General features: G+C 47.0%; 1 protein-coding gene across 2 annotated transcripts; it reads left to right on the top strand.

The window, feature by feature from the left end:
• The first annotated feature begins 4,839 nt into the window (after positions 1 to 4,839).
• On the top strand, positions 4,840 to 17,478 carry LOC115323233 (cyclin-dependent kinases regulatory subunit). 2 transcript variants are annotated; one of them, XM_042291375.1, is made up of 5 exons: positions 4,840 to 4,863; positions 5,294 to 5,363; positions 6,528 to 6,655; positions 13,361 to 13,516; positions 17,185 to 17,478. In XM_042291375.1, the coding sequence occupies exons 2-4, from the start codon at positions 5,305 to 5,307 to the stop codon at positions 13,408 to 13,410; spliced, it is 237 nt and encodes a 78-aa protein (XP_042147309.1). In that variant the 5' UTR covers positions 4,840 to 4,863; positions 5,294 to 5,304; the 3' UTR covers positions 13,411 to 13,516; positions 17,185 to 17,478. The 2 variants fall into 2 exon arrangements, with proteins under 2 accessions (XP_042147309.1, XP_029839480.1); XM_029983620.3 differs by lacking the exons at positions 4,840 to 4,863; positions 17,185 to 17,478 and adding an exon at positions 4,873 to 5,115 and having other exon boundaries at positions 13,361 to 13,613.
• The last annotated feature ends 147 nt before the right edge of the window (positions 17,479 to 17,625 follow it).

Below are 17,625 nucleotides of genomic sequence, written 5' to 3'. Positions count from 1 at the left end.
ACCTCGAAAATCCCGCAAAACATTCGCTCTTGTGGTATGCAGTTCCAGAGTCACCGCATAGATGGCGCCAGAGCGCCAGTGTGTCCTCTCATCCTAAGAAATTTTAAGAGGTTTCAACAGGTCTCGTCTCTCTCGGTCGTACTCGGTTGCAAGAGTGTGAGCGGGCCTTTTGTAGTCCGTTCTTAACACTGTCTCAAAAAGAGCTTGAATTTTTATCCTGATAATTGCGGTAAGGAGCAAGAAGCATATTTAGAAGTGTTCCCTGTATTAGTGCTATCGTGCTGGCCACGGAAATTGGGAGAGTCAACCCAATGACGAGAACAAACAAGTGACAGAATACAAAACGAGTTGCAAGTCAGCGCGTGTGTTTGTCCTTTTGTGTATCGGTGTGTGTGATGGATCTTGCGCTGTTAACCTTAGAATATGAATCACCAGGACGCCCAAGTTTCCATTTTAACTAAAGCTTCATTTGATCTCAGATCCAACGAACTGATGACCCTCACCGCCGTCATGGCCCTTACACCCCTCACGCACTCACGGTCCTCACACCCCTCACGCACTCATAACCCTCGCGCACTTGCCGCCCTCACGCCCCCTCGCACTCATGCCCTTCACGCACGCACTAGCCTCACACCCCTCACCACCCTCACGCACCCATACACCCATACCCGCCGCGCACTCACGGTCCTCACACCCCTCACGCACGCCTCACGTTCTCACCGCCCTCAAGCCCCTCACGCACTCAGACCTCTCACGCACTCACGCCCCTCACACCCAGGGGCGGATCCAGAATTCCGTTTGTGCACCGGGGGGCGGGGGCGGATCCAGAACTCCATTTTTTTTTTTTTTGGGGGGGGGGGGGGGGCGGAAAATTTGCAAGGATACTATTCTCTCATTCTTTCTTGTGCACCGGGGGGTCCACCAATGGCGAATTGCCCTCCGAGAAGGGGGATGGCCTTGTTTGGGGTGGCGGCCCCCCTCGTCGCCACCCCCTTCTCCTTGGATCCGCCACTGCGGATCCACCCATGTCTAATTGCCCTCCGAGAAGGGGGGAGGAAGGGAGGTCGACTTTGTTTGGGGGGGGGAAGCGGTCGCCCCGTCGCCCCCCCCCCCCCCCCCCTTTGGATCCGCCCCTGATTCAAATAACGGAAGTCTAGGTAGAAAGGTGCATGTGTATACACTTTCCAGAAACATATGGTTCCTTAGTGTGCGGCGAGTACGTGTTTAGGCATCAGTAAAGATCTCTTAGTTGGAGAATTGCAGTCAACTGTACTGCTGCACGCCTTGTCATGGATCTCTTATTCTGCACATGCATCCTTCCTCCAACGAGTAAAAAGAAGTATAACAATAAAGAGCCGACCAGCAAAAGTACTCGGATCTTTTTTAGTTGTTCACTCGCACGCGAAATTCGAATTAACTAAATGTGACAGCGAAAAACAGCAAGAAAGTAGAGAATCTGCCTTTTTGCGTTTCCAGGAAGTTTGAAGTTAATTGCTATAAATTACTTACTCACCGGCTTCTTTTTTTTTCAATTTAGCAAGCAGAAAAACTAAATCTATTGCTATCGCCCATATCCAAATGTAAATTCCGATACTTCAACGAATTTTGAAATATTCCCGTCGTGTTCAAAAATAGGTTGAATATGATCCACAATATCCGTAAATGACAATCGCACGTTTGTATTTTGATCCTGGTGGCTGTATTTTTCGTTATTCGCGACTCCAGCAAAACGGACGCCACCAAGCGGGAAAACCGGGAACCAGCCGGTCCAGGTCGCTCCGCGCCCCTCCGCGTCTCAGGTGGCTTTCGCGGACACGTGTTGTCGGAGCGATGGCGAAAAGTGTAATTTCACGAAGGTCCGAAAATTTCTTAAGTTTGCCTGAGTGTTCATTAGTGCGGTGAAGCCTCAGTAGATTTTTTCCTTCCACCACGTGTTTTCGATTTCTTGGATGGGGACGAATCGCGGAAAAACGTTTTGATTTCTTGTCTGTCTCGAATCAGATTCAAAGTGACGACTGCTTGGTAACTGATAAGGGGTTTCTTTATAAGGATGTAGAAAAGTGGGAGGACGACAGACGAGGAATTTCACTGGAGGGAACACCAATGCCACCTCCTTCAAGTGAATGGGAAGGTTCGATAGCTGCTTTTCTTGAGCTTGGTTGTGTTCGATTAGCTTCAAGTTTGAGCCACCCACGCCGGTCAGTGCGTTGGCTATAAAATCCTCTGGACCACTCTGAAGGAGTTGGGCTGATTTCGCAATTATTTGATTCAGGAAAGCCTGCTCCCTGCAAATGATGAATGAGGGAAATTATCTGTTTTTTAAAAGGTGGGGGACGCGTCTCGCAACGTTAGAAGCTGTCACGGCATTATGATCTATCGCGCCTCCAATATTTATATTATACCCCCGTCGAATTAAGCCAGCAGCAATGTACGTCTACATTTCTCGGGTTGACCGGCCACAAAAACACTCATTTTTTCCGTTCAGGATTCGAAGTCAAGTTCAATGCTGAGAGGTTCTGCGTGAACCTCCAATGAATAAGTTTGTCCGTATTCGTCTCCGTGCTACCGGCCAGAACCATTTCGCTAAGTTTAACTTAGTATCTCTCTGTCTGTCAAATATACTTTTATTCAGCAGTTCACCTACTAGCTAATTAATTAAGCTCATATTTCAAACCGAAGGATATACCAATATCGCTTTAGTGGGACATAGTACGTAATATAATACATAACCCGCTCGTCAAAATGACTTCTCGATTGCTACTAAAACCTGAATTGAAATACGAGTATCAGCTGCTAAGTGGGGCGCCAGCGGGTTAACATGGTCCTTGGCTCAAGAAGCGCTTGCTTAATTTTCTTAATTTTCCTGCAGCCTGTGTTGTTGACCGAGCACAAGACTGAAGCTGTTTCTTAAACGCGGATACGCACAAAAGCCCGATTTCGCGGACAGATAAGTCGCATGGTCGAGGCATGCAAGTTGGCTGAAAATTACTATCGGTAGGAGAATTCTGCAGTCATTGCCGCTTTCTTTAGATGATCAAAACTGATTAGTATATTACCGTCTCTCCAGAGCCCATAGTTTCGGTTTCGAACGAAATCTCCGAAACGAAAGTTTGACATGAAAAGAACAAAAAACACAGTTGGAAAACAAAACTATGCTCTGCAAGTTTACGTGCACCGGCTACACTTAACCGTCTCAGTTCAAATACCTATAAAATTGGGCATTAAACAAAAGAAAATCTGTTAAATTGAACGTGCCACCTGTTCAGGCGGCCCGGCCGAGCCGACGCGACCTGGACTCAGCCGCCATGTTTGTTTGGTGGTGGCGCCCCCTATAGGTCGCTGGAGTCGCGAATAAACGGCCAACTCTGGCAAGCGCTCGGAGAAGGCCCAGCTTAGAGCACGTGACATCCAAGGCAATCGTGACGTAGGTCGTCTCAAGACGAGCAAAGCTACGGCGAGGCTGACGTTGTACGAATTTTGAGTGACGGGTTAATCTTCTATAATCTTCTAGGGGGACAATAGCGACTTCTGCGACACACAAAAGGGATTCTCGGGAAGAGGGGAGTTCCTACTTCCCCTCTTCTCTCGTCGTGGCCGGGGGCGAGACACTCACCGTCACTAGCTGTCAAGGTTCCTAGACGGGTATTACAAACGAGGCGTTAGCGACATCCACCAGGTGCTCTTTGCTAATCGTTTAATTCGTTTTAAAATTCTTTTTCGAGACTCTTTTAACAAGATATTGGTATGTTCCATCTGATACTGCTCTTTTGAACACATATAGACCAAAATATGAGCGCCGAAATTTCGTTGTAGTATCCCTTTAAAGTATAGGTACGTGTATGAGTCACACCCCTCACGATCCTCAGTCACCCTCACACTCATGAAGATTCGTGGTTTGGAAACTCACTCACCCTCACCTTACCTCTGATGATGAGAGTGTGAGGGGATCGTGGGGTTTCCCGAGGTATGGTATCCAGGCGTGCGACGGCACGGAGGCGCAGCACTTCGTCGTGCCAAAGAAGTCACGCCGCGAGACCCGCAAAACTTGTTTTTGACGAGTTGTGTCTTTTTCCTATGGCACTGCGCTTTTGTAAACATGTTCTTGTGTTCACAACGGCAAGTATCACCGCTTACACAGGGTTTTATAAAACTTCTTCGGCGAATGATGACGATCAAAGAGAAAACTTGTCTGCAGTATGCTGCCGTTGGCTCTGCAACGCTAGCGAAATTGCGATTCCGCTGCATGCAAGATGGCCATCCAGTGGCCCTTTCAAAGATCCCTCCATGCAACACTGTGCGCGTGGTACGCTAGAAACCAGTTGGCCTCGAAGCGGAGTGGCATGGTTTCGGTTTCAATTAGACAGCCGCTGTCTGTTCTCCTGCAGCCAAGCACTTGAACTTCCAAGCCTGCAAAACTTTTCTTCGCGCGCACGCATGCTTGCACGACAGGGGTACCAGCAGGGACCTAGAAATCCATTGTTCTACATTTGTCTACCTTTGCCCAAAATCTGGCACATCGTGAACCACAAAAACAGTGCCAAGTATTTTGTTCAGTATCTCTCGGCAACGCCTACAGTATTGTGCACTTGTGGGAAGTCGCAGCAATGAAAACGCAATCAGCGTGTACCGTCACGACACGATAATCATGCGAAAATCTGAAACTGAAACCAAAACTAAGTGGTACCCAGAATTCCTTTTGTGCCACTGTGCCACCAGGGGCACCAGGGGCGCTTCGATTCGGGAAAAGATCTGTGCTTGGCCGGCTTGGCTAGGTTGGCTAGGTCGGCTAGGTCAGCTGCACTGGCTAAAGGGGCTAAAGTGAACTCACTGGCTGATAGATAACGGTGCCGACGTTGCCGCACGGTCAGCTGGATAGCTTTCTTTCATTGCTTTCGTTTGGTTGGTTACTCAAAGGGTAGTAACGGGTAGTAATACGTACTTTCGTCTAGTATTCATCGGTCTATCTTCTCGTTTGTAGCGGATTACTCTTGGTTGGTTTGTACGCTTCACTTTTCTGTTTCATTTCTCGACTGCGGCGTTTGTGCCCGATGTGCCGGCGTCTTGGCGGCAAATAAGAAGTGTAATCTCAAATATTCCAATTCCGTTGACGATCAGGTGAGCGCATTCGCTTTCATCAGCAGGAGGGATATACGCGCGAACAATAATTGCTGATTTCCCGGTACCTTTAAATGTTTTCTTTTTTACCACTTCACGTGTTTATTAAGTTTTTATCCCTAAACAAAATTGTTTTTCTTCTGGTTCGTACAAACTAGGGCATTTTTGTTCCTTGCAGGTAATCCTGGGATGCCCGACACCTTAATTCAATACTCCGAAAAATACTATGACGACAACTACGAGTACAGGTGGGCTCATGATAACCAATGCCTACGTGGCCTCGCACATTACACCTCGAACACTACTTGGAATACTACACCGATCAGCATGGCTGGCTGTGGTCTAGGCAGTAACGTACCAACTTGTTTTTAAGTTTTTAAGTGAGGGGGCAAACCAGACCCCCTCCCCAGGCCCGGGGGGGGGGGGGGGGGGGGGGGGTGTTTTTGGTATCCTTTGGGCGCCGCCGGCCAGGGTTTTCCCTGCCCAGTGGCTGTTTCATGGGGGGCAAAACATGCCTCCCCCCCCCCCCCCCCCCCCCCCTACTTTGAGAACTGGGGGGCAAGCGGCCTTGCCCCCCCGGTTGGTACGCCCATGGGTCTAGAGTAAGTGTTGTGTCTTTGATCCCCTCAATCTATTCAAAATTTATTCCAAAACGCTGGTTGGACTAATCTAAAAGGCAAGGGGCAATAGCCGTTAAGCTAATTGTGGTCAATTTGGAAAATAGTTACAGTCCATTGAGTCCTACTAGTTCACTTGAAAAGGCATATCTGACCAACGTCTCATGTTAATTGTCTTTGGTAGTTTGTTCCCCAGGTGACAGTAAACTCGACTGTGCACTTCGGGTAGCCTAACACCGGGAAAAAGCAAGCACCAGATTTCTCTTGGTGCTGCTGAGCCTTCAGCAACTGTCCATTGTTGACGTCGGTGACTGCACAGATGACAAAGTTTAAAAAAAATGTTTTGGGTAATCTGTAAATGTGAGGCACTGTACTCGTGTAACAAAACATGCTCCTTGGGGGATAAGATGAAATACCGCTGGCTAATCGTCCCAAACATAAAAGCTTTCCGCCCATGCACATGGAGCATGTTCACTTCATTTGTACCGTGCCTCGAAGCAGCTTTCTTTTGACTTGCAAACACTTAGCTTTCTACTGCCAGCTTTAGTGGTGTACTCCTGGCTTTCCCATAACAAACATGCGCTGAAGCACACCAAATCTGTGAATGTTTATTTCATGTTGCACCAGGAAACACTGGTACAACGTCGGTTCTTCCAGATTGAAGCAATCGGGTGCGAGTGACTTTTGCATTCTTGCACCTTGTGGATATTTGACACTGGACAGGATCGGGAGTAGAAGCTGCGCATTAAATGTAGCTTTGGAACAAGAACAAGCAGTTCTCTACATTGTTTCTAGGCACGTAATCCTTCCACCAGAACTGGCCCAGTCGGTTCCCAAGACACACCTCATGACCGAGACGGAATGGCGCAACCTTGGCGTGCAGCAGTCTTTGGGCTGGGAGCACTACATGGTCCACAGTCCAGGTAGGCTGCAGCCATGCAAACAGGCTGACGCTACTTGTAAATGACATCCAAGCCAACGTGGAGCCATTAGAAATTCTCGCAGAGCTGAGCCTCCTCGCTACAATCCAAAAGACTTGGAATTTAGTACCAATGATTTCTCTGGTTGCGAGGTTCCTTTTTTAGGGCCTTATGTGTCATCATGTGCAGAATCTGAAAGCTCCGAGCAGCAATCGTTGTAGCTTGAAGGAAGCAGATTTCACCTTGTAGAAGCTTGAGCTGTGGGCCAGTTTGATTTTATGTTTCTTGTAGTTTGGAGGAGGTAACAAGGAGCAGTGTTGGCTGGTCAGCTCTAAGTGCCTGAGGTTGCCCTGATGGAACTTGTTGAGTTGGTTCAAAAAATCATGTGGGGTGTCAAGGTCAGACCTTGTAGCATGCCTTGCATATTGTTGTGAACTGCCGTCAAAGCCGATGATAAGCAGATGTAAGATATGTTATGTTCTCCAGACAGTGTTAGTCAACTTTTGAGTGCCTGTGTCTATTAAAGGGCGACTCCCCTCGATTTCGGAAATTTTGAGATAGTGGGTGATATAAACGTGAAAAGTACTTCAAAACAACCCTAGACCGTTTGTCTCATTAAAGGCAAAATATTTTTCGTGCGATTTGTTATTTACCATAATCGCAAACCGAAACTGAAACTTCGGCACAGCCGGGCAACATTGTACCCTCAACGTCAGTTGCATACGCACTCACGTGGAACACAATGGGTCACGTGATCTACCAGCAGTAACCCAGAAAGGACACGGATGCGAGGGGAAGGGCGAGGAGGGAGGGCAGGCCTAGCCGCGGCGGCGAACAGGCAAAGCAAGCAGCGACGAAGCTGGCTATGTAGGCAAAAACCCAGGCGGTTAGCAAATAGTATTTGTGGTTAGTCTGTTGGCACCGGTTGGCATGTATGTCAGCGACACTCATCCCGTACAACTCTCTCTCCCTCTTTTTGTTTCTCTTGTTCTCGTTCATTTTTTTTTTCTTTGTCTGTCTCGCTTCTTTGCTTGCCCAGACGTGGAGCGCGTCCGTAGCACCGCCTGGTAAGCTCGCCCTGGAAAAGAAAATGCCAAGAAAAAAACTGCATATGCAACAGACGTCAACCACAACGGAAATGCAACGTTGGCTGCGCCACACGTCGCCCGCTAAATTAGCGGATTTTGGTGACTTCGCGCATCTCAGTTTTTGTCGGCTGGTTTAGTGATCTTTTAGGTGGTATTACGTTATAATATTTGACATTCGGTCTCTCTAGATGATACTAAAGAGAGTCGCAGTGTTTGCTAACAACCGAGAATGAAGCAGAGTTTCCCTTTAAGTGGCTATGTACCATATTTTCCGGTGTATAAGACGCACCCCCCACTTTTCGCAAGTTTCTAAGTAAAAATCGGTATATAAGACACACAGCCGAAAATTGTGGAAATCAAGTGTCTTATGTATGAAACGCATCGTTGTAAATATGCATCCCCCACTTTTCGCAAGTTTCTGAGTAAAAATTAGCATATAAACCGCACCGCCGAAAATTTGGGAAAAAAATTGTGTCTTATACACCAGAAAATGCGGTATCTGAATGCATATCTAGAATTCATTCTTTGTGCATTGTTTTCGCTGCACATTTAGCAGGGTGTCTAGTGATTGGGAATTGTCAGGGAAATTTTAATTACCGGGGAAAATCAGGGAGATTGTCAAAAAGCGAGCCCAGTCAGGGAAAATGAGCCGGAAACGCCATCGAGTGCCCTGAGCAAACACTTGAGGACTTAGGGGCTGAAAAATAGGCAATAAGTTCTGCTTAGAGGGGAGCGCAGGCTCTGCTCAACCAATGTACAGTGTGCTACCCGATGCAAAGGGAACAGCCGACAAATCCAGTCCAAGCCTTGGATTGAGTGTGCGACACTAGGCTAGATCCAGTTAGAGCTACTAGATTTAGTAACAAATGGAAAAGCCGTAGACCTTAATCCAATCCTATCCTTAAGCCGAAAGTATCCGAAAGTGTGCATATGGCTGCCATTCGGTTGTTGACGTGTGTGGTTGAGCGTCGTGTTTTCATCGTGTTTCCGGAATTGGCCTCTTCACTGAAGATGTCGGCGGCAAGAAAGTGCTCATTTAATCCGGACTGGATGAACCCAAATATTTCGGAATATGCAAGTTGGATTAAGCCCGTGCAAAATGATCCTCACGGTGCTTAATGCTCAATGCCTAGTGTTGTAATGGTCTTGTATCTTTAACCGCCTCTACAGTGGTCAGGGAATCTCACCTGAAATTGTCGAGGCAAACCTGGAAAAGTTGGGGAATTTCAAAATAATAATTTGCTAGACACCCTGTTAGGAAAACTTGTATGTGGAATACCTAGCAAAAAAAGGCTGGCCTGAAATTATACTCGGATGTTTGTCAAAGAACAAAGATCACCCTCCACTTCCGTACAAAAAGGTGTCAAGAAATAGAAGCAATATAAAACCCGAGTTCCATATTCCTTTTTGTACAGCTAAATTGATGACAAGAAAGATTCCGATTAAAATATTTCTACCTTTTGCCTTGACCGAGCAAAAAAAAACCTTTTTGTGGTTGTCTGTGCATGTGCATTGTTGCAGCAAAGCTTTCCATACACCATTGTCTATGTGAAATTATCGGTGGCCAGTCAGAGTGTACTAGAGCCAGGTTTTAGTTCAGCGTTTTAATTGCAACACGTTGTGGTTTGTTCCACCTTCGTTTAGACCAACCACACAGGCATAAAGCTGGTTAAAGTTTTTTTTGAAGGCCATCAAAAATGCTGCCTGGCTTGCCAATTGATAGTGTCAAACAGTTGTGGAAAAAGGGCTCCTTACTTGGAAGGCAAAATATTTGATAGCACCTTACTAGCACAGATTTTTCATCTGCATTCTGTCTTGTGGCACCCTCCGCCTTGTAGACTGCTTGGCACTGTAAGCCAGATCATAGCATTGCCACTTTTTCATCATTTAGTTCTGAAGGGAATTGATGGGCATAAAATTTTACCACTTTGGCAGATTAGTGCCTCAGATATGCACTTCTTATCAACTAGCGGCTTTGATAATAGTCCTTTGGTACTAAGAAATAAACAAACAAACCTGGCAAATGCTTTTTCGTGCTAACAGTGTAGTGCAGTGTACATGTTTCGGTTCCCTTACCAACCGTTTCCCTGGTAAGAGGAAACCAAATTTCGTTCGGGTGTATGCAGCGCAAGGTTGGTCTGCCTTTGAAATGCGGCAAAACTGGTTAACGCCGTAGATGAGAAATTTAGCCAGTGCAGTACGATGGCTAGCTTGGGGTGTTTAACGTGCTTCACGCAGTAGTGATACATGACCGCATGCCGGTGCAATGCTGCTCCAGGTCGAAACGGGCAGGGGTGGTGATTGAACCCAGAATCCCTGGGTTCTTCAATGCAAGCTTTTGCTCCACGTGCTCCGAGCTGAGCTGCACTAACATACTCGGCCGCCAATCCCCCACCCGTTTTCCTGGTCTTATGCCAAAACGGGCGGGGCAAGCTGTTGTGTAAATAATTACTTGATAGGATTAATTGTTGGAGGAAATAATAGGCAGAATACTTACTCTAATTACTACAGGCTGACATGGATCCACACCAATTCGTTGCTGAAGAATATTTCCATTTTCAGAAATGTAGCCAGTACTGCTGCACAAAGATTGAAAAAAGAATAAAGAACCTGCTGGAAGTCTTCAGAGTGGCAGTTGACACCGTGGTGGCTCGATCGCGGGCATAGTTCTGCAATCTAATGAGCACTTTTAGCGTCCATGCTGTTTCACCTTACGATGAACTGCACAGGACGCTTTGAGCCATAGAAGCCAGTCCGACGATGTGCAAGTGTCATGTGACCTCTGGGAAAAGCACAGCAATGTGGGGTGTGCGTAGTCACATGATACATTCATGGTAGTGAATTGGTTGGGATGGATCATACCATCTGCTGCGGCCCATCGTAAGGTGAAGCCACTCGAGTTCCCCTTACGGTGGTTTCCCGCCTTGCTGTGGGCTGGCAGCCGCTTTCTTCACCATCTAGTGGGAGTATAAGCAGACGCTTCGAGGAGCCCAGCGCCGGGGCATACCTTGTGGGATCGTTCTATGTTTTACTGCACCTGGTTCGATCCAGCCACGCTCCAGTCGTTCCCAAGGAAGTTGCACAACAGAGTAAGTGCAATCAAACAATTTAACTCGCATACCGTCGCCCCAAGTCCTGTCTTCCTCCGGTGGTGGCTGCAGCTGAACGGCTCCCTACAAGACCATCTACTAAAGACTATCCATGAGTCGAAACTCTCTCCACCCAAGACCTCCGATGAAGCCTCCCGATAAAGACCCCATTAAGACTGTCCCTTAAAGGACTCCTAACTGAAGACTCAAATCAAGACTGGCAAGCGAAGACTCCGAAAAGTGAAGACTCAAATCGAAACTGTCCTGACCCCTTGCCTGCTATCTCCTTATATAACCAGCCAAATCCCTTTGTCTCCTACTCCCTCACGCCTCATTCGAGAAACTCTTGCCCATATAAGGCCACGGGCAAGCGCTACGGCACCTGTCTGGCGAGAAATCCCAGCTCGGTACTGTAACCTCTACCTGAACCTGAGCCTCGACTGTGGTTCACTGGTAGGCAAGCGGCGTATGCCATCGTTGGCACTGTTTATGTGGCAGTGTTCAAAAGGTCCCAGACTGGCGGGGAATGTCGGCTTCGGCACTGGAGACAATGGAAGAGTCAACAAGTATTCACACTGGTGGGGAATGTGGGCTTTGGCACCGGGGACATAAAGGCAAAGTCAAAGGTTCTCCACTTTTCCCTCCCCTCAAGGCTCAGCCTCTGGGGAGCAGTCAAACCTTTGAACATCTTTGCTGGTGCCAGTCAAAAGAGATGGCAGAGCCGCTACAGCCGGACGGGGGGCAGGCGTCGGTGGGGGCCGGCTCCGGGATTTGGCTCCAAGGTGCGGTCGGCTCCAGGGCCGACCACCTCGTGACCCGGGACGCCAGGGTTTTGGGTGAGCACCCTGGGTGTCTGGAGGAATGGTTGCACCCACATTTGGGCAAAGCGGGCCCGCCGAATGGGGCCGTCTACGACTGGCACCACTTGCTCCTTCTAGACAATACTTTGAAGCAGGCTTCCTGCATAAAAATAACATTTAGAAACATGGAGAATGACTACGCTCTATATTGAAGGTTGTAACGACGGTCAGAGTTTTCCTCTGAAGTTTGCTCGCCAACGGTGTCATGCCTTGTTTGGCTGTTGTGTAGAGTCCGCACTCCATATTGCATATAAGGGTCACCTGAACAGGAATGTCCCATGTCTCTCTCCACAGACCCTGGTTCACTGCCGCCTCGATTGCGAAGGTAGTAACCCTTCAAGTTGGTGGTGTGAACAGGGCCGGACTCCTCGTCGGTGCTCGACTGATCAAGTCTATATGTAATGCGCGACACCGCGACTTTACCTCGTAAGGCTCCTCCCACTTTGCGGCCAGCGATGTTGCTAACTAACTAGTTGCGTTACTCAGCAGGTGAGTTCTTCTTAGGATGAAGTTCCCTCACGTTGTACTCCAGGTGACGATGGCTCTTATCATATTGGGCCGCTTGCTCGATCCTTGCGCCATCGAGGTTTCTTTTAGCGTCGTGCAATGCACTCGACAGGAGATTCTTGAGCTCCACCGCATACTCCATGAATCAAGACCCTCTGCTAAAGATTAGCCTCAAGTCGACAGTCTCTACTCAAGACCTTTGATGAAGCCTCCCGATAAAGACCCCATGAAGAATGTCCCTCAGACTCCTAACTGAAGACTCAAATCAAGACTGGCAAGTGAAGACTCCCAGATCAAGACTGTCAGGTGAAGACTTAAATCGAAACCGCTTCCACCCCCTCCCCTTCCCCCGCCTGCTATCTCCTTGTATAACCAGCTCGACCCCTTTGCCTCCCACCCCTCATGCTCCAAGCGAGGACGTCATGCCCAAGGCCACGGGCGAGCACTACGGTGCCTGTCCCGCGAGAAATCCTGGCTTGGTACTGTAACGTGAACCTCAACGGATGTTCACTGGTAGGCAAGCCGGGGCATGCCATCCTCGGCGATGTTTATGTGGCAGGGTTCAAGAGGTCCTGGACTGGCAGGGAATGTCAGCTTCAGTACTGGAGATAATGGAGGTGTCAACACATGTCCACACCAGCGGGGAATGTGTGCTTCGGCACCGGGCACGTGGAGGCAAGGTTGTAGATTCTCCACAACCTCGCACAGATAGTGAGAGGTGCATGCGGGAGCGCTGACCTTGGATGACACGTCCAAGGTCAGCGCTCCCGCGTGCATAAATACTCCTCAGATATGCTTCATGTGGGTTCTCCTTTAGCTTTGAGCAACGCAGCTCGAAATACCTGCTTTTCTCAGTGAAGAGTCAGCTGCCACTCTGGGGCTTCGAGAAATCCTTTCCATGTCTTGCGAGCCATTATAGGTTTTTTTTGGCTAAATAAAGGAACAAGGACCATTTAAAAGATTAAGGCAGCCTATGCTAACCTGGATTGTTGCAGTTGCTTTTAGAGTTTGTGCAAGTTTGTCTTAATCACCAGTGTGGCACATGTTCGGCTGTCAGAAATGTGCGAGGTCCATGTTGGCACGGTACCATAAAGTCGGGTCAACTGCACGGTTTTAAGGGATGTTCAGGAAAGAAAGTGATGGAGAACTTTTTTTTTTTTCCAGAGCCACACATTCTTTTGTTCAGGAGGTCCTTACAGAAAGGTGTCCAGTAGACCACTTCAGCAGACCCCATACGATACTCCTTGTACAGCGGTATAAACGGCTCTGGTTGCCGGTGGCGGGAATTCAGGCCACTGCCGCCACAAGACAACCGGATCTGTAAGCACCTTTCGGTTGCCACGGGAATGTTTCACACAGCTGAAAAAATGTCATTGTAATTCCACATGTTCCTTCATTAAACATACAATTTGCTAAAGGTCCGTGTTTTCGGCAACAATGCATAGCATGTCTGCTGTGCCGACTGTTTGACCCTGTCAATTTCTACTGTGTTTGTGATACTCATGTGAAAAGACCCTGGATCGTCACAAACACCATTCGGATTGCTGCACAGGCAGATGAATGGAGCTCAACCTTTTGGGTATGTCCAAATGCTTCCAGTTTGTTTAGAATCAAAGCGATGCACAATCTTTGTACCTCTCCGTAAGTCATAAGAGGTGCAAGGCACAGTCAACGTGGCTGTGGGGTTCGCCCTCGCTTACGTGTTATTTGTGTAGGTGAGCCTAGAGCAGAAGACTCCTTACAGAAGACCTTACCTTGCTCTGCCTGGAAATTAGGATTATCACATCTTGCAGCAACATTGCTGGAATTGCCAAAGAGGGAACATTGCCCCACTGACATTATTTTCATAGACATTACAAGTACAACTTTTGATTGAACAGCGCTTAATTGAAAAACTGCAAGCAGCAATGTCCCATGGACAAATCTGCCATTTGGGAAAATCAACACAGTTAGGCACGTACCTAAAAGTAAATGATTTTCTAGCTTTAGCTTGAATACTGCATTCCTAGATGAAGTCAAGAAAACAAATATCTTCACTGTGAAATACTTCTCCAATTCCGACCTCCCTGAAGAACTCTATCTTCAAGGCTGTGATGTTTCCCAGCCCCAAGAATCGTTCAACTTCTTATCTTATTTCTACCCGATACGAGCTGCAACTGAAAGTGAGGCTTTTCATGACCATTTGGCCATCACCCTGTGCAGAGGTTCGAAAACATCTCTAGGAACCTGTGTCTGCCTTGAATAACAGTTGGGGAAGCTGTCCGGGTCTTGGCATTCATGCAATATACCAGCGCAGAAGCCTAGACTTTCTCGACAACCCACACACTGGGGAGCGGTTGGCTCATAAATATGTAGCAGTGGGTGGTCGAAATAGTGCTTAGATTAGAAAAGCACTTTACTCAGAAGCCTGGACAGTTGAGGATATTTGGGAGCTTGGAAATCCAATAAAAGTGTTTTGGGTTCCTAGGAATACAGTAGGACAGTTCACAAACAAATGCATGTTCTCCCCCGGATAATATGAGCTGGGACACCCGATTTGGCCTCTTTCTCCATCTGCAGCTTCCAAAAACGGCCTCCAAAAGCTCTATTACCTCTCAATTTGGCAAATAGTCTGATGTATGAGACCTCAACTTCGCATTCCATTCCCAGTTCGGATTGCAGTGCTCTCGAAAACCGGAACGTACGCCAAAGAAGCACGAAGTACTGCTTTTGCTCATACTGTCCGCGACAGTACATTGCCACCTTCCGGTGTATATGATGTTAGAGTAATGGGCAGCTGCTTATAGCATAGCATCCTAGCATGCATGGATATCTGTGGCCTCGGGAAAGCAAGCAAAGCACTTGCTATTTGCACAAACACCAAAACTGGCACTGGCACAAACTCCAAAAATGGCATTTAATCTTAATTCAGAATTGGGTGTTTTACTACAATTGTTCGGAACTTCAACGAAACAACAATTTGGGGTGCTCGTAATTATTATATTCTAACATTATTTCAGTGGAATATACTATAGTCACGAAGTGAAAATGGTGGGGAAGAACTTCAATTGTCCTACCTCCAGCGCAAGCTTCTTACTTTCGGCAACGCTTGGGCGCCTCGTGCTGCTCGGCCAAAGCACGGTGGGAGGATGTAGCACATGCTGGAGGCTGGGAGTTTGAATGACCCGCCCTGCTGTTCTCACTTTGCCCGAGACTATTTTTTTGCTTACCTTTGATTCCATACCTAAAATAGACATTCAGAGCTGTTCATACTCTGTTCTTCATTACTCAGCATCTTGTTGCCGTGCTCGGTGCTTCCCCACACAACTAAACGGCTAGTTCTGTGTTTGAGGGAATCGAACCTGCCATGCAACTGTAGCTGACAAAAAGTTGCACGGGGGCGGGAAGGTTAAGCAGACATTGTCTTTTAGTTGAACGGGCCAACACGTGATTATGGACATAATATTGGCGGTTGTATGAATGAAAATGAAGTGTGTGCTTATGCTCCAAAATTGATTTCTAGCTGCTCCAAGAGGTGCTCCAAAATGGCTGGGACCAATCACATCGCTGCACTGGCCTTTTTTTTTCTTTTTTTTTTTTTCTCTTAGGGGCTTGTTTTCGGCTTGAGCGGTCAATGTGACCCCCCCCCCCCCCGAGGAGATTGAAGAGTGAGGGGAGGAGAAGGAGGAGAAAGAGGCGTATACCCTCCCCTCAGTACCCTTCCCTCTTCCTCCTCAAGAGTTGCACTCTAATTCGGCGTTACAAGAAATTGTAAATGGCTTTGACTTTTTTTTTTTTTTTTAAAGTAATGGTTATTTGTTAGGAGAAGTGCTCCACAGGTTTGCGGAAGGCATGCGTGCAACCTGAGGAGTTAGAACCATACATTATGTGCATGGAGCATGGAATAACACAATAGACGGATTTCGAATCGATGTGCTAGCATGCCAGAGGCAATAAAATATTTTCGCCGGCAAGCAGACTTTTTGCCTCCAAAGTACTGAAAGACTATGACTGATATGAGAATGTGGAAAATAAGCTTGCAAAATGTTTTAATCTCATTGTCAATGATAAAAATGCTAAAAAATATTTCTCACAAAAAAAAAAATTTTTTTTTTTCCGATATAGCTGGAAATAAGCTCTGAAAACATGTAATCTTCTCTTGTCTCCTAAGGCTCGTGATCTCTCCCTCCCTCCAGAACTCCCCTTCCCCCAAAACACCTTCAGCTGAACCACCTTTTCTGGAGTCTGATAACATCTGCAGATGATACCATTCTAGTGCTGTTTGATTAAAGATCCCTTGTTGTAGAGCTTCATTCAAGAACCGTAATGATTCAATGAAACATCTAAGACGAAGCGTTTCCGGCCCTCATTCGCTCGGCATTGAGGACAGTGGCACCTGTTCTAGCTTTTGTCTAGTTTCTCGGGGCCAAAGAAACTGCTCTATTTTGCACGAACACTGGGTGTTTGTACAAAAGCCAAACTGTTACCTAGAAACACTGCCAAATTGAGCATTTTTTTCAGAATGCAGTAGAATGCTGTTTGCACCTTCCATCTTTCTAAAATAACTTGATTTAGTGGCTTTCAATGATCCTCAATTAAGAAGTAAATTACTTGAAGTGAATTAATAAACAAATTATGCCAAACATTATTAATATTAACAAATGGTCCTTTAGGCAGAGAGCAATACGGCATTAACCTTTTTTCTTTGTGATGCATACTTTATGCAGGAACGGTATGGTTCACATTTTGAGAACAAGCTGTCAATACATGTATTTGTTTTTATACATGATCAAGTTCATGCTCGCAGTATTTTGCACGTTTGTCTTTGTTTGAACATTGCAGAAATAGTTCCAGGGAAGGGCTCGGAGTCGTCCTTCTTGAACATTATCATGTTCTTGCTGTTCTCGCTATGAGCTAGGAGAGGATAAGGAGAATATGGTGGGGCATTTGAAGTCTGTCTTGTATTATCCTTCTTCTCCAAGAACCATTTCTCTGTGTGTGCTGTGCAGGGCTTTGAAACTCTTTAATTTGGAGAAACACCGAACTGCTTTGAGCAACGACCATGCAGCCCCTCTCAGAACTTGGCGGGAGATGCGTCAGCGAACCGTCAGTGGCGCCATCTGACAAGAGTTCGGGTACCTGCGATTGACTATGACGGGCATTATGCTGCCACTGACTGGGCCTATCGTGACATAATATGCTGCTTGGTTGGCACGTTTGTGTGTGTCTATATATTTTTATTTGATTAAGATGCTTCTTGTTTTCTTCCTTTCCCTTTTGTGTAATAAACAACAGTTGTTAGTTCAGCGCCGTCCTGTCGTGTTTGTTCCTTTACTCTTGTCCAAGTTTCTTTGTTGCTGTTTCTTACCAAGATGTTCGCCTCGAACCAACTAGCCCAACACGTCACATTGTAGCCCCTCTCTCTTTCAGGCATTGTGTTGAAGCAAGTC

This window comes from Ixodes scapularis, unplaced genomic scaffold (assembly GCF_016920785.2).
Source record: "Ixodes scapularis isolate PalLabHiFi unplaced genomic scaffold, ASM1692078v2 PGA_scaffold0__279_contigs__length_252992795, whole genome shotgun sequence".
NCBI lineage: Eukaryota > Metazoa > Arthropoda > Arachnida > Ixodida > Ixodidae > Ixodes > Ixodes scapularis.
The sequence above is the reverse complement of the archived record's forward strand: the minus strand, read 5'-3'. Positions and strand labels throughout refer to the sequence as shown.

What these genes read in the sequence shown, in the direction of transcription:
- LOC115323233 (XM_042291375.1), top strand. Translation starts at nt 5,305, where the DNA reads ATGCCCGACACCTTAATTCAATACTCCGAAAAATACTATGACGACAAC. An exon ending in GACGACAACTACGAGTACAG is followed by an intron (nt 5,364 to 6,527) that starts GTGGGCTCATGA and finishes CATTGTTTCTAG; the next exon opens with GCACGTAATCCTTCCACCAG. An exon ending in CTACATGGTCCACAGTCCAG is followed by an intron (nt 6,656 to 13,360) that starts GTAGGCTGCAGC and finishes TTTTTTTTCCAG; the next exon opens with AGCCACACATTCTTTTGTTC.